Raw genomic sequence first — 27,404 nt, 5'->3', positions numbered from 1 at the left:
TTCGTTTGAGAGTGAAGACGCTCGTTTACCTCCGGGCTGCTGTCACGAATCCGCTGAAGACCGGCTTTGAGCTGGACAGATGAAATCCGGTCTGTTTACCGCTCGGGGTTTGGTCCATCAAAATCAGCACGTTTGACTGACTACTGGCGTAAAGCGCGCTCCCGAGAGGCACGCTCTATGGCGCGGTGACGTAGGCGCGCAAGATGCGTCCTCGGGAAATGTAGTTCTCAGCGTCATGCTTTTATCATGTATAATACAAGCATTTTACATTTTTATTTCGATTGTTTTTTTTATTTAAATGTAATTGTTATCATTACAAAACTAAAATAAAAAAAATCTAGGAACACAAATATACAAATTATTCCTTTTATTTTATTCCACATGAACATTGGTTCACATGTTTACAATGTGAATAAACTAAATTGAACAAACATGGGAGCCAATGGCAAAAATTATGCCATGTTTTTAGCAATCAGAAGAATTAAAAAAAAAATCACATTATTCCATAAAAAACAAAGTGTAGATGAATAGAAGTCTATTGTTGGTCCTGTTTAGAGCACAGGTCGTGGTTGTTGCGTCAGCAGCAGGCCGAAGCGTTTCTTGATGGTCACACGGTGTCTGGAGAATTTGTCCTCCGGAGAAAAGCGGGCCGGATGAGCCGAACAGGTGGTCTGACCGCTCGGGTCTAGTCTCTGAAGGAAAACATGAAAAAATCATGTATATTATCTTTATTTCACACATGTGATAGCATAAAATACACAAACAGTAGAATGACATTTTTTTTTTAAGTAAGAAAAATCCATTTATTTTAACAATTGCATGATATTTAGATGTACACTACCAGTCAAAAGTGATTTTTAATGTTTTTTTTAAGAATTCTCTCCTGCTCACCAAGCCTGCATTTATTTGATATAAAGTACAGCAGAAACAGTAAAACATTGAAATATTTTTACCATTTAAAATAACCGCTTTCTATTTGAATATATTTTTAAATGTAATTTATTCCTTTGATTTCAAAACTGAATTTTTAGCATCATTAGGCCAGTATTTAGTGTCACATGATCCTTCAGATATCCTTTTAATATTCTCATTTGCTGCTAAAAAAAATTAATTATTATTATTATTATCGTTGTTTAAAACTGCGGAGCAGAATTTATCAGGTTTCTTTGATGAATAGAAAGTTCAAAAGAACAGCATTTATCTGAAATAGGAATCTTGTGTAACATTATAAATGTCTTTATCATCACTTTTAATCAATTTAAAGCATACTTGATAAATAAAACTATTAATTACTACAATCCTTGTGCATCAACTCAGCATATTAGAATGATTTATAAATAAATAAATTACATTTTAAAATATATTCAAATACAAAAGAGTTATTTTATTTTTCACAGTATTACAGCTTTTGCTGTATTTTTGCGGGATCAAATAAATGCAGACTTCGTCAACAAAACAGTAACACAAACTTACTATTCAAAACTTTTGACTGATAATGTAACTTACATTATGATTCTAATATTATTTATTAGAGCTTAAAGAACCAGGGCAAATTACCACGGTAATCATTAAATACCATTTTAGCAAACACAGAACGCTCCAATTTGGTTATTTTTGGAAAAGCAAAGAAGAACATTCAGAGAACCTTAAACTAACGTTCCAAGAACGTTCTGAGAACCAAAAACTGTTAAATAAGCGGAAGCCACTTTTATACACTAACAAAATACGTTCAGATACATTCTATCGTTTTAATACAGTTTAAACAGATAACTACAATGTTTAAAACATACTATATTAGGTGCACATGCCGATTTATGGCCAAACATGCTGTGTTTATAGCGGACTCACCTTCAGAGTATAAACTCTCTCGCCTTTCTCGTTCAGATAATAATGCAGGAACATGATGAACTCCGATCAGTCGCAATCACACACCGAATTATAAACTCGATCAGGTAATTTGAGTGAGATTCGAACTGAAACCAGGTTTATAATCAGCAAAATAGCGAGCGGCTAAAGCCACACGTGTGCGAGCGAATCCAAAACAAACCGGATGTGAGAGACACCGCGCAGAGGACGATGGGAAATTGAGTTTTTACAAAGGTCACGTGTGTGAGGCGACACTGCCACCTGCAGTACGACAAAATTGCAGACGGATTAACATTTACCCTAAACAAATAATATTATTACTGTAAATAAATATTAGTCTAATAGTATATTGTTATATAAGATAATTTAGTGGTATATTTGAAAACAGACTGGATGAGGTGTTTGTTTTTGAAAGTGTGTGGTTTAAATCTGCATTCTGCATTCCAGCAGTGACACTGAAACAGGTATGATCAACTCCAGAAATTAACCAATTCTTTCACTGTTTTCTGTAAACTAATCTGCCAATTTTAAGTAAACTGGATTCTTCATTATCAGATATTCTATTAAATTTAATTCAAATGATAAAAATGATTGATTTTATTGATATAATGCCCTTTTTGTAGGTTTTCCAGACTATCTCTGAATACTTGCAGAATTGATAGATACACTGATTATTTTAAAATTGTAAGCTTAAACATAACAAAACAAAAAAAGATTAATTGATTTGATTTATTAAATCTAAATTGTATGATTCCAGAACACATTTTACTGAAAAATAAAATAAAATTTACTTAAAACTTTTATTACAAGGTCTTTTATTATTTTTTATTTAGCTTGATATTTCAGTGTCAAGTGTGTTCAAATAAATGTCATTTAAGTTGTAATTTAAAATAAATATTTTTTAAATACTGCCTTTTTATTATTGCTTTTTGGTACTTATGTATTTTTACTATTTTTCCTGCAACAAATTAGCTTTATATTTCAGATGTATTTAACTAAATGTAATTTAATTGTTTTTATATATTTATTAAACACTGCCTTTTTGTCACACTTTAATTGTATAGTTCCAGAGCACATACTAAAATATATATATTTTTTTAATTTAAAAAAATTAAGACTTTGATTTAATTTAATTTAATTTTTATATTTTTCTTGCAACAAATTAGCTTTATATTTCAGGTGTATTTAACTAAATGTGATTTATTTTTTTATATATATTTATTAAATACTGCCTTTTTATTATTGCTTTTTGGTACATATTACTGGTCATGACTGATTAAATACAAAATACAAAGATTAATCGATTTAAGTTATTTTGATATATTTTTATTTTATTTTGATATACTTGATATTTCAGTATCAGGTGTATTCAACTTGGTAATTCAAATGGTAATTTTTTTAATATTCTGTATATATTTCCTTTTTTGCTATTGTTTTTATAGACTATCGCTGAATACTTGCAACACAGATAGATTAAAAAACAATGTAATATTATTGTTGCAAGCTAAAATACAAAATACAAAGATTAAAAATTAAATTAAATTAAATTAAAAAAATAAACTTTTATTTTACCTACAAGGTCTTTTATTATTTTTCTTGCAACAAATCAGCTCGATATATTTTAGTGTCAGTATTCAACAAAATGTAATTCAAATGGTACAATATCTTGATATTCTTTATGTATTGCATTTTTTTATTATTGCTTTCTGGTGACTGATTACATTTATTTCCTAGATTAAAATAAAACTATAGCCAAAATAAACATTATTAACTATTATAAAATTAAAAATTTGCTAAAATTTTATTTATTTTTTTATCTAAATTTTACTCCAGAACATATTTGTTACTGTTCTCATAAAATTAGAAAAGTCTGTATATTTTAATAAATATAATTCAAATGTTAAATTAATGTTAATTTTATTTTTTTTAATTGTACAGTTCCACAGCACATACTAAAATAATTTAATTTAATTTAATTTAATTTAATTTAATTTAATTTAATTTAATTTAATTTGTATATTTATCTTGCAACAAATTAGCTTTATATTTTTTCTCCTGCATGTAAAATCTCTTGATTTTTAGATGGAGAACCTTCAACCTCCATTTGGTGACCAAATTTCCGGACCCTCAAATATTCATCATGAGTCCCAAGATACGCAACCAATGGAGCTCCAGCACAGAGTTACTGAAGATCCGGAGGCGGTGTTATCTCTGCTCCAGTATGAACAGCAGCATATGAACCCAGAAGAGACTCAACCCATCAGAGTGAATGATTCACTACGTCTGGATGCTGAAAACAAGGTTCTTCTGACAAAAACACCAGCTGCTCCTCAAATGAAGTTGGTGAAAACGTCATCTCAGCCGCTTCATTCACTCCCAGAGCTCCATGAAGGTCTTGAAGAAAATCATCAATGGTTTCAACCAACATTTGAAGATCCTGGACCCTCAGATTCATCAGACACTCTTCGTCGTCCTTCATCTTCAGCTTGTGTTCATAACGTCTGCCATCCTTCAAATCGCCTTCAGGAGAAACAAACCCTTCAGACTCAATCTCCTCCTCTTTTAAATATCAAACCAGCGACTCTCGTCACAAATATCAACCCATCTTTTGTAAATCCTTGTGTGGTGCCTCATCTGAACTCTTCCTGGCCCGTTTTAGTACCTCGTTTTAACCCTAATATTGCTTCAGTGCCTCCTCACATCTCTTTCTGCCCTATTTGTCCTCCTCAGCTCTACTTTAATCCTCAGTTTAAACCTCAGTTTACTCCGGTGGCTTGTGAAGATCAGTCCTACTCTTCTTTAGTGCTTCAGCCACATCTGAACATTTACCCCGTTCGTCCCACAATGAACATCTACCAACCCCACCTCCAGATGATCCGCACCTATCAACACTGTTCTGGACGGTTTCCTGGAGATCTTCGGGACTCCTTCAGACTGTGGCAGAGACTCCGTGAGACGGCGAGACTCTTCCACTCCAGCAGTCCAGACACTGAGGCTCTGGGGTGTTTCTTCATGTGAGTAGAGACAAACATGTTGACTTTCACACAGAACTGCAGTGATGCTGATGATCATATAGCAGTGGGGTTTCATTCAACATTATTAGGTTTGAGAAAGCCAACCTTCTAAAATGCTGTTTAAACTTATAGATATTGTTATTATTATTATTCTGAGACTAAAAGGTCCCAGGTACCCTAGCAACCACATAGCAACTGACCTGGGTACCCTAGCAACAGCATAGCAACACCCTAGCAACCATCCCAGGTACCCTAGCAACCGCATGGCAACCACCCCGGGTACCCTATCAACCACATATAATATTATAATCATGCTAGTAACACCCTAGCAACCATCCCGGGTACCATAGCAACACCCTAGCAACTGTCCTGGGTACCTTAGCAACCCCATAGCAACACCCTAACAACCACACTGGGTACCCTAGCAACCACATAGAAACACCCTAGCAACCACATAGCAACTGACCTGGGTACCCTAGCAACCGCATAGCAACACCCTAGCAACCATCCCAGGTACCCAAGCAACCGCGTGGCAACCATCCCCAGGTACCCTGGCAACCACATAGCAACACCTTAGCAACCACCCAGGGTAGCCTAGCAACCACATAGCAACGCCCTAGCAACCGTCCCGGGTACCTTAGCAACCACATAGCAACACCCGAGCAACCACCCTGGGTTCCCTAGCAACCACATAGCAACAACCTAGCAACCGTCCCAGGTACACTAGCAACCACATGGCAACTGACCTGGGTACCCTAGCAACCGCATAGCAACACTTTAGCAACCACCCTGGGTACCCTAGCAACCGCATAGCAACACCCTAGCAACCACCCAGAGTACCCTACCAACCACATAGCAACACCCTAACAACCACTCTGAAAGCCCTAGCATCTAATTTTAAACTTTAAACCAGTCTTAACTTTCAAACCATTTCAGACTAAACATGTCAAACTTAAAACTTTTCAAACTTAGTCATGCTTAAACTTAATCATGCTAGAATCATGTTAGAATCATGCTAATCATGTTAGAATCATGCTAGTAAATTGCTAATCATGCTAGAAACATGCTAATAACTTGCTAATCATGTTAGAATCATGCTAGTAACACCCTAGCAACCATCCCGGGTACCCTAGCAACGGCATAGCAACACCCTTGCAACCGTCCTGGGTACCTTAGCAACCACATAGCAACACCCTAGCAATTACCCTGGGTACCCTAGCAACCACATAGGAACATCCTAGCAACCATCCCAGGTACCCTAGCAACCACATGGCATCTATCTAATCATGCTAACAATATGCTAGTCATGCTAGAATCATGCTAATAACATGCTAATCATGCTAATCATGCTAGAATCATGCTAGTAAATTGTTAATCATGCTAGAATAATGCTAGTAACACCCTAGCAATCATCCTGGGTACCCTAGCAACCGCATAGCGACACCCTAGCAACCGTCCCAGGTTCCCTAGCAACCACATGGCAACTGATCTGGGTACCCTAGCAACCACCAACTGTTGTTAAAATATTGCTAGCATGTTTTTAACATGATTAGCATTTTGCTAGCATGATTAACATGCTGATATCATGTTGTTGCTATGTTTCTTGCGTCATTTACATGATGATAACATGTTAGCATGTTTCTAACCTGATCAGCATGTTGTTAGCATGATGCTAACGTGTTTAAAATGTGATTAACATGTTGCTAGCATGTTTTAACATGATTTAATCCTTCTTTCTTCAAATATCCGCACACTTAACTGAAGCTCATGTTAGAAATGTACAAAGTGTATCGTCTGTTGCAGTGGACGCTAATACAGTTATATTTGTTGTAATCAGGCTTTAAGGCTTGTTATTATTTGATAAAACATGTTTTGTGTTTCTCTCTCAGGCGTGTGATTCCTTCTCTGTCTGTTTCCCGTTCGGATCTCCCGTTCAACACAGCGGTGAATGTGGCGGTTCAGGAGTGGAGGAATACCTCAAACTATGAACGTGAGCCGTACTACAGCAGCGCCTGGATGTGAGCTGATACACTAACTAATGCACACATTTATTCACATTTATATTAGTTATCAGCAGTGTTGAGGGTAACGCATTACAAGTAACACAAGTTACGTAATAATATTACTTTTTCCAAGTAACTAGTAAAGTAACGCATTACTTTTTAATTGACAAGAAAATATCTGAGTTACTTTTCCAAATAAGTAAAGCCAGTTGCTTTTCCCTCATTTATTGATTAAAAGCTCTCCTGTCTCCATGTGGAGAGAAACTGTGAGTAAGATGTTACTTTAGTTCTAGAATAAATGTGAACATGCATTAATTCATCTCACTCACTAAAAAACAGATACAGTGTTCTTCAAAATGAATAAAAACCTGCAATAATTAAATGTTCAATAATACAAATATCCTTTATGTATTTAATCCCATTTTATGAACCAATGTCTTTGCTGCTGGCCTTCGATGATTCAATTCATCCATACTAATAAACAAAAATTACTCAAGATAATCGAACATTTGTTTTCTTTTTTTATTGCTGAAGAGTTGACATTTGTTCTTCTGTGGTCTACTGTACAGACGGAGATTTACTTTTCTCTAAGCCTGAGGCTTTTGGTGTAAAAAGGCTTTTACATTTGACAAAAATAGACCTTTTTATATTAAAAACAAACAAGCAAGCCCTGCCCAGATTTTAAAAGTAACGCAAAAGTAACGAAACGCATTACTTCCATAAAAAGTAACTAAGTAACATAATTAGTTTCTTTTTTAAGGAGTAACTCAATATTGTAACGCATTACTTTTAAAAGTAACTTTCCCCAACACTGATTACCATACAGTACATTTACCATTTTGAATATTTACATTGCAGAAATGGTGGATAAAGAGCAAATCTCACTGTTTTGGGAGTTTATTCACCATCTTGTTCATACTCCTGTAGGTTCATTGAGATGGAAGAACAGAATAAGAGCACCAACAGAGCAGAAGAAAATCCAATCATTCCTCAAACCGACAAAAGCAAAGGTCAGAATTATTTTAATGGGTCAAGGTTAATAAAAAAAAAATCACTTTCTCTCTTTGGTATAAGAAAACATTTCAGTTATTGTATTTACAGTGCCTTGCGAAATTATTCATACCTCTTCTTTTTTTCACATTTTGTTATGTTGCTGCCTTATGTTAAACTGCTTTAAATTAGATTTTCCCCACATCAATCTACACTCCCTACTCCATAATGGCAAAGCAAAAAAATAGGTTTTTAACATTTGTGCAAATTTATTAAGAATAAAAAACTGAAAAGATCCCGTTGCATAAGTATTCATTCCCTTTTCTGGGACGCTGGAAATGTATCTCAGGAGCATCATATAGCTTCTAGATGTTCCTACACTTGGAGTGGAGTTAAACTGTGGCAAATTCATTTGAATGAGTCTGATTTAGAAAGACACACACCTCTCAGAAAAGGTCTAACAGCTGAAAATGCAGATCAGAGCAAAAACCAAGATAACTGCCTGTAGAGCTCAGTGACAGACTTGCGTTAAGGCGATGATCTAGAGAAGAGTTCAGAAACAAATCTGCTGCATTGAAGGTTGACAGAAGCATTCTCCATAATGGAAGACGATTGGAACAACTAGGACTCTAGAAAATGTCCAAGCTGACAGAGATGGAGAGGTGAAAAGGTGAGGCAAAGAATGGCAGATAATTGACAAATGCAGATGTGCAAAGATGCTCACATCAGACCCAAAAACACTTGAGGCTGGAAAGCTGCTTCAACTATGGACTGAGTTAAGGGCATGAATACTTATGCAATCTACTTATTTCAGTGTTTTATTTTTAATACATTTGCAAATCTGGTTTTTGCTTTGTCATTATTATGGTGTATGGAGTGTAAATTGATGTGGGGAAAAACTAATTTAAAGCAGTTTAACATAATGCTGCAACAAAACAAAACGTCAATAAAATGAAGGGGTATGAATACTTTTGCAAGGCACTGTTGCTGATTGATAAAACATAAATTCAAACCTAATCTTTATCTATGATTCAAATAAATAGCAAACACTGGTCACATGTCCAGAGATCTCTGTCCTCAGGTGAATGTCCGCCGCACAGCTCAGGTAAACTGAAGAAAACAGCTAAAACATACAAAAAGGTGCCAGTTCAGGATCTCGCTGAGAATGCGCTGAATGAATACTCACAGCTCATGGACGCTCCGGAGTCAAAGGTCACTGATAGGTCAGAGGTCACGGTGGATGACGATGAGGAAGAGGATGTGTGCGCTCTGTTCCTCAACCAGCTGCTCAACGACAGCGAGTCCACGATTGAGGTCCAATAAAACACACGCGGATGAATCCTGCTGCCCTGGAGTCTTGTTTATCATTTTAAAGTGTGTTTTTCTCTTTCAGGCTGGTTTCGACATCGACTTCATCAGCTCTCTGCTCTCCACAGACGCCCTTGAGGACAATTCCCTAGATGCGTTTACTAGTATAACTCCTGAGCCAGTCGCTGGATGCTCAGATTGGACTCACAGCAGAGTTTCTGAAGCTCCATCTCCTGTCCATCATGATTTCAGCCACTCTGATGGAACAAATCTTCAATCTGAGAATAACATATTAGAGCCATTTCAGGACGTCAAAGACCAAAATGCACTTCTAGTGAATTCCGAGGGCCAAAGTTCCAAAACAGATCCAAAAACTTCAATTCAAGAAACTATTCGTCCTGATCTTCACGATTTTGGACTAAAAGCTGATGGAAACCAAAAAGATGAGACTTTGTTTGTTGCTAAACTTGATTCTGTTGTCCAATCCAACCACTCAAGTCTACAAAACTACAATTCCCATCAAGCAACATTCACTGAAGCCATAAAACATGATTCAGAATCTGCAAAACCTCTGATAGATGGTGAAATGGAGCATGATGGAGATGAAAACATGGAAGTTGGACAAGAAACCGAGAAGTATGTGCATGTAGAAAGTGCAGAGGACAATGCTAACGTGGATTTAGACATTCCCACCTATTCCCAGAGAACAAGAAGAGTTTCTAATAAACAGAAAACCATTGACAAAATTGAGGAAAATAACGCAAACGAAAATAAAAACCTCAAGAGACGATGCAGAATATGGAAGCACCAAAAGATGACGCTGCCTAAATCTGATCATAAAGATGAAAGGAAGCTCAAAGGAAGGACTCAAGCAAAATCAACAAACCCAACGAAACGTGAAGCGAGAGCTCAAGAAACACAAGTAGCAGAATTACAGCAGCGTATGAACATAACCGAGACGACATCTTCAGGAAGGAGAGGAAACTTACTCAAACGTGACCAAAAGGCTGAACGTGAAAGTGGAACAACATTGGGAGGAGATGAAGGACAACTTCCAAAAAAGCAGGACAACGCGTTGGAAGAGAGAATCGAAGAGGATCGTGAGGATTTTCAATGCAGGACAGATGTGCGTCAACCGTTACGAAGAAAGACGCAAAGAAAACTCAAGAAAAGGCAGATGAAATGAGCCTCTGAGGCATAATAAACTACGTAAACCACAAAAAACTGGTCTTTATTTAAAAATTTAGCAGAAATCCTTCACAGTACAAACGTCTTTTGTAGGTTTGACTAATATACAATGCTTAAAATGACAAAAATACACACTTTTAAATACAGATCCTTTGGACTTCATGATCAAATCTGCTGTCCATCATGATTTCAGCCACTCTGATGGTACAAATCTTCAATCTGAGAATAACATATAAGGGGCATTTCAGGATAACGTCAGAAGACAACATGCATTTCAAACATTAACCAAAGCTCTTCTAGTGAATCCCACCGGACAAAGCTACAAAACAGATCCAAATACTTTAATTCAAGAAACTATTCATCCTGATCTTCAAGATTTTGGACCAGAAGCTGATGGAAACCAAAAAGACGAGACTTTGTTTGTTCCTAAACTTGATTCTGATGCCATCACTGAAACCATAAAACATGATCCAGAATCAGCAAACCCTCTGATAGACGGTGAAATGGAGCATGATGGAGATGAAAACATGGAAGATGGACAAAAAAACTGAGAAATATGTCGCTAACATGGATTCAGACATTCTCAATGATTCCCAGAGAACAAGAAGTAATAATCAAAAAACCATTGACAAAACTGAAGAAACTGAATAAAATAAAAACACAAGAGACGACACAGAAGACGGAAGCACCGAAAACGTGAACAAAACTCAAGAAAAGGCAGATGAAATGAGCATCTGAGGCACAATAAACTACATAAACCACAAAAAACATCACGTCTTTATTTAAGAATTTTAATATATTAAAGTATAAAATATGACACTTCGGCAGAAAAACTTCTCAGTACAAATGTCTTTTGTAGGTTTGACTAACATACAAAGCTTAAAATGACAAAAATATACACTTTTAAATACAGATCCTTTGGACTTCATGATCAAATCTGCTGTTCATCATGATTTCAGCCACTCTGATGATACAAATCTTCAATCTGAGAATAACATATTAGAGGCATTTCAGGATAACGTCAAACGACAAAATGCTTTTCAAACATTAACCAAAGCTCTTCTAGTGAATCCCACCGGACAAAGCTACAAAACAGATCCAAATACTTTAATTCAAGAAACTAATCATCTAGATCTTCAAGACTTTGGACCAGAAGCTGATGGAAACCAAAAAGACGAGACTTTGTTTGTTCCTAAACTTGATTCTGTTGTCCAATCCAACTACTCAAGTCTTCAAAACTACGATTCCCATCAAGCAACATTCACTGAAACCATAAAACATGATCCAGAATCAGCAAAACCTCTGATAGACGGTGAAATGGAGCGTGATGGAGATGAAAACATGGAAGATGGACAAGAAACTGAGAAATATGTTGCTAACATGGATTCAGACATTCTCAATGATTCCCAGAGAACAAGAAGTAATAATCAAAAAACCATTGACAAAACTGAAGAAACTGAATAAAATAAAAACACAAGAGACGACACAGAAGACGGAAGCACTGAAAACGTGAACAAAACTCAAGAAAAGGCAGATGAAATGAGCATCTGAGGCACAATAAACTACATAAACCACAAAAAACATCACGTCTTTATTTAAGAATTTTAATATATTAAAGTATAAAATATGACACTTTGACAGAAATCCTTCTCAGTACAAACGTCTTTTGTAGGTTTGACCAATATACAAAGCTTAAAATAACACTTTTAAATACAGATCCTTTGGACTTCATGATCAAATCTGCTGTTCATCATGATTTCAGCCACTCTGATGATACAAATCTTCAATCTGAGAATAATATATTAGAGGCATTTCAGGATAACGTCAAAAGACAACATGCATTTCTAACAAAAACCGAAGCTCTTCTAGTGAATCCCACCGGACAAAGCTACAAAACAGATCCAAATACTTTAATTCAAGAAACTATTCATCCTGATCTTCAAGATTTTGGACTAAAAGCTGATGGAAACCAAAAAGACGAGACTTTGTTTGTTCCTAAACTTGATTCTGTTGTCCAATCCAACTACTCAAATCTTCAAAACTACGATTCCCATCAAGCAACATTCACTGAAACCATGAAACATGATCCAGAATCAGCAAAACCTCTGATAGACGGTGAAATGGAGCATGATGGAGATGAAAACATGGAAGATGGACAAGAAACTGAGAAATATGTTGCTAACATGGATTCAGACATTCTCAATGATTCCCAGAGAACAAGAAGTAATAATCAAAAAAACATTGACAAAACTGAAGAAACTGAATAAAATAAAAACACAAGAGACGACACAGAAGACGGAAGCACCGAAAACGTGAACAAAACTCAAGAAAAGTCAGATGAAATGAGCATCTGAGGCATAATAAACTACATAAACCACAAAAAACATCACGTCTTTATTTAAGAATTTTAATATATTAAAGTATAAAATATGACACTTTGACAGAAATCCTTCTCGGTACAAACATCTTTACCAATATACAAAGCTTAAAATGACAAAAATATACATTTTAAATACACATACAGATCCTTCGGGCTTCATGATAAAATATTTATATATAGCTATCTGTTCCAAGGCACATTTACTATGATTATAGTGGTATTTGTCACAGTATCATTTCCAGCGCAGCGACTCACATGATTAAGAATACAAATACATTAACACACCTCAACACACTCTCAGTCCAACAAACGTTTAATCAGACGCTTGGCTCTTTATAAAGAAGTAGCTACTGACCAAACAACTGAAGCAGGTGCTCTCTAACCGTTATAAATCCCGTTGTTGTTGCCGTTGGTCTTTCCATTGGGGATCCCGTTGTGATTTCCGTCTGGGAGCTCACTGGAGCGGAGATATTCGGTGAAGACCTTCCGATAAACCGGATGCGTCATCAGTAGGTCTTGCAGAGAAGCTTTAGGAGATGAATATATAATCGATTAGCATGCAATGCTCAAATATTGGCATTTCTATCATAGCAGAGCAAACGCAGTGAGTTTTACCTTTGTTTGGTTGCCCTCTGGTGGTCAGCGCTGTGTACATCTCTGCAATCCCATACTGAGGGATGCCCACCAGCGCCCCCATCAGGCCAGACAGATCCTCTGCGTTTAACAACCCGTCCTGATCAGAGTCGTACCACTGCCAACAGACATGAAAATATTAATTAATTAAATTAATTAAGATTTAAAGTCAGGACTTCTGCCACAACCAGAATTTTTCTGATTATTTGCGACGAACATAATGATTATTTAGGCTGCAGTTACACAATTGTTTTTATGGAACCCCAAAACTACTTTTACTAGTGAACACAGAACATTCCTCTAACGTTTCCATTTGGTTATTTTTTGGGAACCAAATGAGAATGTTCCCAGAACGTTCCCTGCAGGTTATTTTTAGGTTTCTTTTTTATAACCTACAGAAAACGTTCCCAAAACGTTCCCTGCAGGTTATTATTTGGTTTAATTTTATATCCTACAGAGAACATTCCCTGCAGGTTATTTTTAGATTACATTTTTTTAACCTGATATTGTGAGTGCACACAAATAAAAGTAGACCTTTTGCAGTTCTGAATGGTGTATTATCCATCTTTATGAGCAAAAATGATGGCGTATTTTAGGTTTCCACTGTTATTAAGAAAAAAATGCAAGTGATCGCGTTGGTGCTTCCATGTCCCAGAACGTTCCCTGTAGGTTCTCTTTTTAATAACCTATAAAGAATGTTCCCAGAACGTTCCCTGCAGGTTATTTTTAGATGATATTTTTTAACCTACAGAGAACGTCCCTAGAATGTTCCCAGTAGGTTCTCTTTTTAATAACATATAAAGAACGTTGCCTGCGGGTTATTTTTAGGTTTCTTTTTTATAAAAACGTTCCCAAAACGTTCCCTGCAGGTTATTATTTGGTTTAATTTTATATCCTACAGAGAACATTCCCTGCAGGTTATTTTTAGATTACATTTTTTTAACCTACAGAGAACGTCCCTAGAATATTTCCTGTAGGTTCTCTTTTTAATAACATATAAAGAACGTTCCCAGAACGTTCCCTGCAGGTCATTTAGAAGTTTTATGTTTATAACCTAGAGAGAACGTTTACTGCAGGTTATTTTTAGATAAAAATTTTTTAACCTGATATTGTGAGTGCACACAAAAAAAAGTAGACCTTTAGCAGTTCTGAATGGTGTATTATCCATCTTTATGAGCAAAAATGATGGCGTATTTTAGGTTTCCACTGTTATTAAGAAAAAAATGCAAGTGATCGCGTTGGTGCTTCCATATCCCAGAACGTTCCCTGTAGGTTCTCTTTTTAATAACCCATAAAGAACGCTCCCAGAACATTCCCTGTAAGTTATTTTTAGGTTTAATTTTTATAACCCACAGAAAACTTTCCCAGAACGTTCCCTGCAGGTTATTTTTTGGTAGTCATCATAACCATGTAAACTAATTAAAACTTTGCAGATGATTCTGATTATTCTAATGCCTAAATGTATATATTTTTTAATCATAAACTATCATCTGTCATAAACTATATTTGCAGAATCTCATGTCCGAAATAAGCTTGTAATAAAGTGTAGTGGTCAAATCGCATTATAATGATAACATAATTGTAATTTTATGGCTAAAATATTTTGCATTACATTTTTATTTTTAAACAGTTTTATTATTAAACAATAAAGAACAATACTAGTGTAGAAATCATACTATTGTGGAAAATATGTGATTGCGAATCAATTAACCCATTAACTGATCAACTTAATCAAATACCACATTGTGATTATTTTGCCATTTGGGTATGTGATGTGACGTGGCAATAGTCATAATAGTAACATAACATTTAGCCTACCTCAGAAAAGCCAACAAGCCTATAGCTTTGACAATGTTGATTTATTTTTCTCATTAATCAGCCAGATAACTGAGTTGAAGCCTACATTTTTATTGCTGTTTTTGAGGTTAAATGTGAAGACAGGTGGAGTAGGCGAAATTTTCACATTAACTTTACGCAATATAACATGATTTTATTACAGTAATTCTTTCATTTTCATAAATCAAAGTGCTAATTTAAAGCACTGTAAATATACATTCATCATGTCTGTTTCAGATCATTTTTTGTGAAGCGCTCCTCCTCAAGACAGAGACAGCAGAAAGTGTATGTTTGTTTTCTTTAGCTATTTTACAAAAGCACAACGTTTTGTTGATATTGTGAGTGCACACAGATAAAAGGATGCATTATCCATCTTTATGAGCAAAAATGATGGCGTATTTTAGGTTTCCACTGTTATTAAGGAAAAATACAAATGATCGCGCTGGTGCTTCCATGTCCTGCAAAGCGCGCTTTAGCTTTCACTCTCCGCACAAACGATCGGATATTTATCTAGGTTAAATGTTTCAGTTATTATTGTGAAATGCATCGAGTGTTTTATGTCTACAGATTTTATTTTAGGCAAGTCGTGTGGATTTGAGAAGGATAAATTGATCAAACATGCTCAACTCATCGCCGCTGACTGCTGGGTTGTTACTTTAAAAACTAAAGCTTTAATTTAACAAACATAAAATGTTCCAAACATATTTCTAAATTAACAATTAATACTCTAATTCTTTCATTTTTATAAATTAAAATAGTGATTTCAAGCATTCTATAGATATATTCATCATGTCTGTGAGGTAAATATTCAGTGAGTTTCGGATCATTTTTGTGAAGTGCTCCTCCTCAAGACAGAGACGGCAGAAAGCACATGTTTGTTTTCTTTAGCTATTTTACAAAAGCACAACGTTTTGTTGATATTGTGAGTGCACACAGATAAAAAAAAAAAAAAAAAAAAAAAGACCTTTTGCAGTTCCGAATGTTGTATTATCCACCTTTATGAGCAAAAATGATGGCGTATTTTAGGTTTCCACTGTTATTAAGAAAAAATGCAAGAGATCGCGCTTTAGCTTTCACTCTCCGCACAAACGATCGGATATGCGTCTAACAGCGCACATTTATCTAGGTTAAATGTTTCAATGAATGTGAAATGCATTGAGTGTTTTATGTCTACAGATTTTATTTTAGACGAGGCTAAACTGATCAAACATGCTCAACTCATCGCCACTGGCTGCTTGGTCGTTGCTTTAAAAAAACAAAAGCTTGAATTTAACAAACATAAAATGTTCCAAACATATTGCTAAATCAACTTGATAAAGAAACAAAACAAAATCTAGTCACTTTGCCATTAGCTTTCACATGTAAATGAACAGAGTGCCACAGTTCATCACAGACTGATAATTACTTAGAAAGATTTTTACTCAGGCCCTGTCTGTAAATATTTCCCAGGACTCTTTTATGACATACTGTAAAAACAGTCAGACTAAGTCATGAACATCCACACCTCAGACAGAACAGATGACAATAACACGCCACACCTGTGGAAACTCACTCACCAGGAACGCAGTGTGTATCAGAGACTCCAGACTCCTGAACCCAGAAACAGCAGAAACACTCAGACAGATCAGCCTCAGATCCACCGTATCATCCTGACAAAACACACACTCATTTATAACATAGCACTACTACTAAAAATATTATCATATTAAATATTTACCAGAATTTATTCACAAGAAAATTGTAAATACACAAGACAGTATTTCTAAAAAAAAGGAAATAAATAATAAATAATTCTTTATAAAATCGAATTCATCTTTATACATTGATTAGACATGCTTTTGATTATTAAAATGTAATAAAACTATTCAAATGGAATGCAGAAAATTAATAGAAACAGATTCACAGAATTTGATCAAAATAAAGCTAAATTTGATAAATAATTTAAAAAAAAAGTATTTTATAGCGCATAATGTTTGGAACAACTGAATTTGAGAAAAATAATAAAACGTATTTTATAGGGTCTTAAGATTAAATTCTTGTTAAACTTCTGGAATATTGCTGATAAATTGTGCATATTTTTTAATGTAACCATTAAAACAGAGTCTAGAAAAATTTAAAACGGAAAAAACAACGGAATCCAGAAAAATGTAAAGGAATTTGGAAAAAATAAAACTAAATTTAAGAAAAATAATAAAACATATTTTATTTTTTAACTTTTAGTATATTGCTGATAAATTGTGTACGTTTCATGATTTAGTAAATCAGACATGCTTTTTAATTCATATTTTTTAATGTAAAATAGAGTCTAGAAAAATTCAAAACGGAAAAAAAACAGAATCGAGAAAAATTTAAATTTGAGAATACATTAAATTTCATAGGGCCATTTTATTTCATATGTGTCTCTGTTTTATTGTATTTGTCCTTTAGTTTGTTACTTGCATCTATGTTCTTATTTTTCATATCAAAGATAAAATAACAAAAAGTCATTTCATTCCTGTGTGACTCACTTTCTGTTGTTTTTCTTCCATTAATTGCCTTTTATGAGTCTTATAACCCAACGCACCAATTTTAAATGCATCATTAGATGATTTTACTGAATAATGACTAAAACAAAAAGAAGAAGAACCAAACAATTGAATGGTAGCCACTGACCTCCATAGTATTTTTCCATACAATACAAGTCAATGGCTACCATCAACTATTCGGTTACGAACATTCTTCAAAATATCTTCTTCTGTGCTCAACAGAAGACAGAAACTCATGTCGGTGAACTATCCTTTTAAAGCCATTATGAATTTAAATACAGCGCTTTTATGGAAAAAATTCAATCCAGAAAAATGAAAATCAAACTATATTTGAGAAAAATAATAAAACATATTTTATAGAGCCTTAGATTAAATTTTTGTTAAAGTTTTAGGACATTGCTGTAAATCGTGTATTTTTCATGATTTCAATTAATCAAACATGCTTTTTAATTCATTTTTTTTAATGTAACCATTAAAATAGAGTCTAGAAAAAGTAAAAACTGAAAAAACAGAATCCAAAAATTAAAATTAATTTGGAAAAAATAAAACTCAATTTCAGAAAAATGTAAAACATATTTTATTGGGCCTTAAAATTAGTTTTTGTTAAACTTCTAGGATATTGCTGATAAATTGTGTATTTTTCATGATTTCAATTAACATTTTTAACGTAACCATAAAAAAAAAAAAAAAGAGTCTAGAAAAATTAAAAACGTAATCCAGAAAAATGAAAATGAATTTGGAAAAAATAAAACTGAATTTGAGAAAAATAATAAAATATTTAATAGGGCCTAAAAATTTAATTTGTCAAACTATTAGTATATTGCAGTTAAACTGTGTACGTTTCATGATTTCAATTAATTAGACATGCTTTTTAATTAATATTTTTTAATTATTTTTTTTATTTTTTGAAAAATTAGACCTATTTATTAGGGCCCGAGCACTACAGTGCGAGGACCCTATTGGAATTGCTCCGTTTATTAGGGCCCGAGCCCAAAAGGGCGAAGGCCCTATTGTTCTTCTAAGGGTTATTATTTTTTTTTTTTTTTTTTTTTTTTTTTTTTTCTTTTTTTCAACCTTCCGGGCACTTTTGGGGGCCTTAACATACTCAAAAACTCTTGAAAATTTGCATACACGTCGGAATCTGCGGCCATCAGGACGCCAAAGAGGCTGGGACCCGGGCGTGGTTCAGGGCCTCTACAGCGCCCCCTGGAACACAGTTTGAAAACTTGATGTACTGCGCACACATACTTGCATGTATTGATATGAAACTCGGTACACATATAGATCTCACTGAGCCAAACAACTTTTGTACTCTATGTCATGGGCTCCACGCAACAGGAAGTGAGATATTTAGGGCTGTTTAAAAAGTGCATGCTCTGGAATTTAACGTACTCCTCCCAGGGTTTCCATAGGATTGTCACCAAACTCGGTCAGCATGATCTCAAGACATTGGGGACGCTAAATTGCGAGGAGATTTTTGATATCTCGAACGGTTTGGCCGTGGCAAGGCGACAAAGTTATGGCGAGAAATGAGAAACAGGAAGTGTCTAATAACTGTTGACCACATTGCCTGATTCTGATGAAACTTCACCAGTTTGTTCGTTGTATGATGCCGATTCCATAAATGTGACTATTATGAGTCAAAGTTATAGCGCCACCAACTGGCAGTAGGAAGTGTGTCATTTTCAAAATGCTTTGATATCAGCCTCTTAATTTTACTCGATTTTCTTTAAACTTCATCAAAATCATGTCAAAACACGGCCGATAAGAATATGTAAAGGGGTCGATGATAAATCGAATGCTGTTGCCATGGCAACATGTCAAACTTTAAAATTAGATTCCTGTCTTTTCGAGGCAGTTAACATGCTTAGAATTTCATGAAACTCAACACACACATCAATATTTATGATAGTTAGACACTGGCAAAAGGTCATAAATGGGCGTGGAGCAGGCACTCTATAGCGCCATCTTTTGACAAAAGTTGGGGGGTTAGTTTTTCCTACAGTCACTAAACTCTGTACATATATTAATCTCATCAATTTGGACAACTTTCTAAATCAAACTCATTAGCTGAGACCAACAGGAAGCCGGCTATTTTGATTTGAATGTGGATTTTTGGAAAAATCAGGCTGTAAACAAATGCACACTACTTCTAAGAACAACCAGCTGTTCACACCAAACTTTTTTAACATGAAGAGAATATTCTGAAGATGTTAAATTGCGACCGGATTTTGGATATCTTGAACGGTGTGGACGTGGTGATTTTTTAAAGATATAGTAAAAAATATTTTTATATCTTTAAAGTGCAGCATCCAAACTCTTTAAAACTTTTTTCACACAGAGATCTAATCATTCTGAGCAAGTGCTGGAAATATAAATTTTATACAAGCTTCAATGAATTAAAGAAAATTTAAAAAATAACTCAGAAACCTGCTGTCACTCTGGTGAATGTCTCTACAGTATGTGTGTGCGTTCAGTCAGGCACAGAGAAGCTCATTATTGCAGGGGGGAGGGGTGAGAGGCAGAGAGGGTGACAGAGTAGAGAGCCATCCTACAGACCATCTTTGAACAAAAATGCACATATGTATTGTAATTACATAAATATGTCTGATCTTTGAGAGTCTGATATTTTGAGAAAATATAAAGGGTCACTAAGTCTTTCATTGTTCGTATTTTGCAGTTGTTGTTTTTTATTTATTTTTTACTTAACTGTACCATGAACTTGTCCTATTCAGTCACATAGCAAAAGATTTAAAAAAAAATACAACTTTTTAGCATGATCAATTTATCTTCATTGATAGACAATATTTACATGGTGTTATTTATTGAATATAAAATAATAATAATAAAAAATTAAGACAAACTTTGACAACAAAACAAACGTTACTGTTATCTCTTCAAAACATCTGAAAACCATAATTTTAAGATCAGTTATATATATATATATATATATATGTATCACCCCGTTAAAATACTCAACTTGATTTTTAAAGATATTTTGAAAGAATGAAGCATTTATAGAGCACTTTATTGTGTATTGCTGTACACCCACATGAACTGTGTTCATGTTCATGTTAATACACAGTACATAAACTTTATATGAATACTTCTTTTAGCTTAATATTAATTAACATTAATAAATGCTATTTATTTATTGGTCATGTTAACTAATATAGTTAATTTTAACAAATGAAACTGGATGGCAACATTTTATATTTTGTGTGTATGTGTCTGTGTGTTGATTTTAAAGTCTAACCCTTTCAATTCTGTAAACTTAAAATCCAAACTAGCAGAGGGTTACTGTGAATGCATGTGCCAACTGGGCACCGTTTTCCTTATTGATTCTTAGTTGTGTAGCGCTTAAGAGTGATGCCTTGTAACAGGAGGAGTCACCAGCAAAGCAATATCCACACAAAACTTGTACAGATAGGTAACAATGACATTTAAGCAGAAGTGGTGGACGTAAAGCAAGCAATAATAACATTTTGTTATCATCATGAATCATGTTCTTATCATCATCATCAGAGTATAGGGAAAATTTTGCATATTGGTTCACAGTTGGCATTATCTGAAGTCCTTGCATTGATTGCATTTAATTAAATCAACATTATATTTGGTCAGTCTGATCTTGAGGCCTTAGAGATGTTAAATTGTGAGGATCTTGAGTTTTCATTGAGTTGTTATAACTTAGCCATAAAATGTCTGATCTGCCACAAAATTCACAGGTTTGGTAAGAGTCCTGGCCTGAAGACACCTAAAGGCCAATATTCAGATATTATCATAGCGCCACCTGTTGGCAGCAGGATATATCATATCTTTCACTAACTCAAACATACCAAGGTCAATCTGCACCAAACTTCATATGTTTGATAATAGTGCTGGCCTGAACACATCTACATGCCAATAATCAGTTATAGGCATAGCGCCACCATCTGGCAGCAGCAAGTTTGGCACATTTAAATGACTTATGACATTTTTTTCTATATTTACTGTTTTAAAAGCATACTGCCCACCGTTTGCTGATTTCCTGAAGCCACCGGTCAGCGGTGAGCCCAGGTGCGAGGGCCCGTTCATCGCTGCTCGCAGCTTTAATTATTATTCTTCTTCTTCTTCTCCGAAATGAAAAGTCTTTTTGAGGGCCTAAACATGCCCGAAAACTCACGAAACTTTGCACACGCATCAGACCTGGCGAAAATTTACATCTGATATGGTTTTCAAAAGTGGGTGTGGCAAAATGGCTCGATAGCGCCACCTATAAAATTTCAACAGAGTGCGCCTCGAGCTACGTTTTACGTACATGTACGAAACTCGGTACACATATGTAACACACCAATACCTACAAAAAAGTCTCCTGGTGCAACATCCGAAACCCGACAGGAAGTCCGTTATATTGAATTTCCTGTACGATTTTTGTGCAGTTTTTGCCATTTTCAGGCCTCGTACTTTAACGAACTCCTCCTACAGTTTTTATCCGATCATCTTCAAATTTGCTGAGTGTCATCATAAGGCCTTTGCGATGTTAAATTGCGAAGCTTTAGATTTTTTGTCGATGGGCGTGTCCGTGGCAGCCTGACAAACTTTGATGTTTATCCATGAAAAACGAAGTTGCTATAACTCAGGCATACGATGTCCGATCTGCCTCAAACTTCACATGTTTGATGACAGTCCGGTCCTGAACACATGTCAGTGCCCAAATTCAGTTATAGTCATAGCGCCACCTGCTGACAACAGGAAATGACATGTTTAACACTGTTACGGACTCCTAGCAACATATTGAAAAGCGTTAACAAGTCGTAAATAGCCTAGCAACATGCTACAAACATGCTAAAAAATGCTAGCAACACTTAGCTAAGAGCTAAAGCATGCTATTAATACAAATACAAAAGGAAATTGCTGTAACTCATGTAAATACTGTTGAATCTGACCCAAACTTAATATTCAACATGCTACAAAAATAATAAAGCATGCTAGCAACACTTAGCTAATATGCTAAAGCATGCTAATAATACAACAAAACAGGAAGTTACTCTAACTCAGGCATACCATGTCCAATTAGCCCCAAACTTAACATGTTTGATAAGAATCCTGGCCTAAACACATGCCCATGCCTGTATTCAGTTATAGTCATAGCGCCACCAGCTGGTAACAGGAAGCCATATGTTTAATACTGTTGTGGATGACTAGCAACATTTTAAAAAAAATTCAACAACTGTTAAAAAGGGTAGAAACATGCTAGAAACATACTATAACATGTTAGCAACATTTAGCTAAGTGCTAAGTGTTAAAGCATGCTCTTAATGCAATGAAACAGGAAGTTACTGTAACTCAGGCATGCAATGTCCAATCAGCCCCAAACTTCACATGTTTGATAACAGTCGTGACATGAAGATGTCTACATGCCAATATTCAGTTATAGTTATAGCGCCACCTACTGTCAACAGGAAGTGACATGTTTAACACTGTGACACACTATTAGCAACACACTAAAAAAGCCATTGAGTGCTAAACTAGTTCAAAACGTACTCAAACATGCTAGCAACACTTACTTAGTGCTAAAGCATGTTGTTAAAGACATAAAACAGGAAGTTACTGTAACTCAGGCATGCAATGTCCAATCAGCCCCAAACTTCACATGTTTGATAAGACTCCTGGCCTGAAGATATATACATGCCCATATTCAGTTATAGTCACAGCGCCACCTGCTGACAACAGGAAGTGATGTTTAATGGTGTTACGGACTCCTAGCAACATATTAAAAAGCTTTAGCAAGTTTTAAATAGGCTAGCATCATGCTAGAATCATGTTAAAACATGCTAGCAACACTTAGCTAAGAGCTAAAGCATGATATTAATACAAAGAAAAATAAGTGTAACTCATGCATACAGTGTCCAATCTGACCCAAGCTTAATATGTTTGATAAGAGTCCTGGTCTGAACACAAGCCCATGCCCATATTCAGTTATAGTCATAGTGCCACCTGCTGGCAACAGGAAGTCACATGTTTAATACTGTTGTGGATGCCAAGCAACATTTTAAAAATATCAACAAGTGTTAAATAGGGTAGCAACATTCTAGAAGCATGTTAGCAACATTTAGCTAAGTGCTAAAGCATACTCTTAATGCAATGAAACAGGAAGTTACTGTAACTCAGGCATGCAATGTCCAATCAGCCCCAAACTTAATATGTTTGATAAGAGTCCTGGCCTGAATACATTTACATGCCAGTATTTAGTTATAGTCATAGCGCCACCAGCTGGCAACAGCAAATTACTTGTTTTACACTAACTTAAGCATGCAATGTACAATTTGCACCAAACTTGACATGTTTGCCAATAGTCCTGGCCTGAAGACATCTTAAAGCCAATATTTCGTAATAGCGCCACCTGTTGGCAGCAGGATATGTCATGACTTACACTCAAGCATGCCATGTTCAAGCTTCACCAAACTTCATATGTTTCATGAAAGCACTGGCCTGAACACATCTGCATGCCAATATTCAGTTATAGGCATAGCGCCACCAGCTGGCAGCAGGAAGATTGGCATATATAAATGACTTTGACATATTCCTTCTACATTTACTGTGTTAATAGCATAGTCCCCACCATTCGCCACAGATCGGCGGTGAGCCCGAGTGCGAGGGCCCTACCATCGCTGCTTGCAGCTTTAATTTCATTTGTGTCTTTGTGCGTTTGTGCAATTTGCTTTCATTCATGTGTGACTCACTTCCTGTTGTTTTTCTTCCATTAATTGCCTTTTATGAGTCTTATTTTAATTGCATCATTAGATGATTTTACTGAATAATGACTAAAACAAAAAGAAGAAGAACCAAACAATTGAATGGTAGCCACTGACCTCCATAGTATTTCTTCCATACAATACAAGTCAATGGCTACCATCAACTATTCGGTTACGAACATTCTTCAAAATATCTTCTTCTGTGCTCAACAGAAGACAGAAACTCATGTAGGTGAACTATCCTTTTAAAGCCATTGTGAATTTAAATACAGCGCTTTTACGATACTGTTATGATTTTATGGTGCTCAGGTTTTGTCATTTGCACCTGCAGATCTAAGTTTGCTCTCCACAGCTGACAAAAGGTCAAACAGGCTTGCAGTGATGGTTCACCAGGGTTAATAAATGATGACAGATGAACGCTTGAACTAAATCTCACAATGTTTTACCTTCGAGTAAAGCGAGCAGATCTTCACCGCTGTGGTTTTGTCCTTCAGCCCCAGAAGAGCGGTCAGGTGATCGGCTGTTACCATGGTGCTCTGACCTGAGTGACAGCTGTCAATCATGTTGTTCATCACAGTCTCCACATGAGAGTTAGAGAGACTGCAGATGAGGAGAAGGAAAGAGTGAGACAAACAGGTAGAGAGATACTAAACACACACTAATACACACTCATACACACTCACCCGTGTTCACGGAGCAGTCTGAGTGTTTCCTGTGCCGGAGACTCCAGGGGAAGCGAGAGGTTTCCGAGCTTTTTAACAGGAAATCGACCCTCCATCACATAATCGGTGGCAGGAACATGCAGAGCTCTATCAGACAACATACAAGAGTTCATTTCATTTCAATGTTGCTTACAGGAATAGTTCATGTTAAATACAACTTGCATTAATAAAAGTGTGCTATTTCAGCTGTGAAATGGTCTAAATTCTATTTTTTTTTTTCTAGGTAGATAAACTTCTGTTGTATTTAACCTGAAATTAAACGGGTTCAATCAAGTGTTGTTACTAGTAGAATAAAGTAGAGCTGCAAAACAATTAAAATTAAATTAAATTAAAATGTTATGTTTACGTGCTATATGGGTGTGTAAGGTGTAAATGTATTATTTAAATTTTTTTATAAAAAATAAATAAAAATAAATAAACACACACACACACACACACACAAAAAATAAATAACAATAAAATAAATAAATAAATAAATACACACACACACACACACACATATATTTAAAATAAATAAATAAATATATACACGTTTATTTATTTATTTTTATTTATTAAAAATATATATATTTTTTAAATAAATAAAAATAAAAACAAAAATAAAATAAATAACACACACACACACACACACACACACACACACACACACATACATATATATATATATATTTTTAAATAAACAAAAAAATACACACACACACACACATATATATTTACAAAAATAAATAAATACATATATACACACACACACACACACACATATATATATATATATACACACTCTCTAAAAATAATAGCTCTAAAATAAATTCTTAACAGTTGACTCTAAAATTAGTCATTAAAAAAAAAATTAAAGCACATAAATTGCTAAACTAAAATTGGAAAAATAATTAAAGCTCTTTCTAAACATAAATAAATACTGTAATAGTTTAAAAAAAAAAATAATTTGATTTTTTGTGTTTTATTTTTTTATTTTATTTCAGTTGATGTTTATTTAATTAAAACTAACAGAAATTATATTAAATGTTAAACGATTAGTCATGATCAATTGATTAAAAAAAGTTTATATTTGCGTATTACACTGTGTATATTTATTATGTATATATAAACACAAACACATATACATGTATATATTAAGGAAAACTGTGTTTGAGATATGTATATAAATTACATACAAGTGTTTACATACAAATACATAATATTTTTTTAATATATACATTTGTGTGTATTTATATCTACATAATAAATATACAAAGTACACACACAAAGTACGCAAACATAACTTAATAATAATAATTAATAATGACTAACCGTTTTCCAGCTCTAATATAAACTAAAATTCTTAATAGTTGAAAAAAAAAAAACACTTAAAATAGTAATAATAGTCTAAACATAGCTGAAAATTACTAAAACTAAAAATTAAAGATTAAAAAAAGACAAAAGCACATAAAATTGCTATATATATATATTTTTTTTTTAATTTTACAAATTTTTAGATATTCTGTATATTTTGTAAATATGACGTTTTTTTATTTTAGCTAAAATTTATCTAAAAAAAACTTAACCTTTATGTGTCTATATACATTTTATTTCAGTTGATGTTTATTTAATTAAAACTAACAGAAATGACATTAAATGTTAAATGGTATTAACTGGTTTTAGTTTTAGTTAACATCAGGCTCTGGTTTAAACTGCATTTAAAGATACAGATGACTAACAAATCAAGATAAATGTTATATATATATATATATATATATATTCTGCCGTTCAAAGGTTTGGGATCAGTAAGACTTGTAATGTTTTTTAAAGTCTCTTCTGCTCATCAAGACTGCATTTATTTGTTTAAAAATACAGAAAAAAAACAGTAATACTGCAAAATATTACTACAAAATAAAATAACGGTTTCTATTTTAATATAATTTAAAATATAATTTATTCCTGTGATACAAAGCTGAATTTTCAGCACCATTACTCCAGTCTTCAGTCTCACATGATCTTCAGAAATCATTCTCATATGCTGATTTATTATTAGAATTATCATAATTATAAACAGTTGTGCTACCAAATATTTTTTCGAAACCTAGTATAATTTTTTCAGGATTCTTATTGAATGAAAAGTTAAAAAGAAAAGCATTAATTCAAAATATAAATCATTTTTTAACAATATAAGTCTTTGCCATCACTTTTTGCTGAATAAAAGTATTA

The 27,404-nt window shown here is 34.4% G+C and overlaps 3 protein-coding genes across 4 annotated transcripts in view; all 3 read right to left on the bottom strand.

Moving 5' to 3' along the window:
• The window catches only part of LOC141332311 (solute carrier family 12 member 6-like), a 37,324-nt gene extending 37,189 nt beyond the window's left edge, over nt 1-135 (bottom strand). Inside the window, exon 1 of one of the 2 annotated variants that reach the window (XM_073837446.1) lies at nt 30-135. The gene's annotated coding sequence lies outside the window, so the exon portion shown is untranslated. The remainder of the gene's footprint in view (nt 1-29) is intronic. The other variant, XM_073837445.1, reaches the window with a different exon arrangement.
• Nucleotides 136-352: 217 nt separating this feature from the next.
• Nucleotides 353-2,044, bottom strand: nop10 (NOP10 ribonucleoprotein homolog (yeast)). Its single transcript, XM_073837590.1, has 2 exons — nt 1,849-2,044; nt 353-692 (listed from the first exon to the last, which is right to left on the bottom strand). The coding sequence occupies exons 1-2, from the start codon at nt 1,900-1,902 to the stop codon at nt 552-554; spliced, it is 195 nt and encodes a 64-aa protein (XP_073693691.1). The 5' UTR covers nt 1,903-2,044; the 3' UTR covers nt 353-551.
• A 10,623-nt stretch (nt 2,045-12,667) lies between these two features.
• Nucleotides 12,668-27,404, bottom strand: part of lpcat4 (lysophosphatidylcholine acyltransferase 4) — a 30,422-nt gene continuing 15,685 nt past the window's right edge. The window contains exons 9-13 of the mRNA XM_073837444.1: nt 25,161-25,286; nt 24,924-25,077; nt 16,775-16,867; nt 13,365-13,500; nt 12,668-13,276 (exon numbers count right to left, since the gene is read on the bottom strand). Of these exons, the coding sequence (XP_073693545.1) occupies nt 13,128-13,276; nt 13,365-13,500; nt 16,775-16,867; nt 24,924-25,077; nt 25,161-25,286 (658 nt within the window). The 3' untranslated portion in view covers nt 12,668-13,127. The remainder of the gene's footprint in view (nt 13,277-13,364; nt 13,501-16,774; nt 16,868-24,923; nt 25,078-25,160; nt 25,287-27,404) is intronic.

Source organism: Garra rufa, chromosome 3 (genome assembly GCF_049309525.1).
Source record: "Garra rufa chromosome 3, GarRuf1.0, whole genome shotgun sequence".
NCBI lineage: Eukaryota > Metazoa > Chordata > Actinopteri > Cypriniformes > Cyprinidae > Garra > Garra rufa.
Note: the sequence above shows the minus strand (reverse complement) of the source record. Positions and strands in the feature narration are given on the sequence as shown.

Bases quoted from the DNA above. Each gene is read 5' to 3' on its own strand.
- nop10 (XM_073837590.1), bottom strand. From the start codon at position 1,902: ATGTTCCTGCATTATTATCTGAACGAGAAAGGCGAGAGAGTTTATACT. The intron at 693-1,848 runs GTGAGTCCGCTA...GTTTTCCTTCAG, and splicing joins AGAGAGTTTATACTCTGAAG to AGACTAGACCCGAGCGGTCA.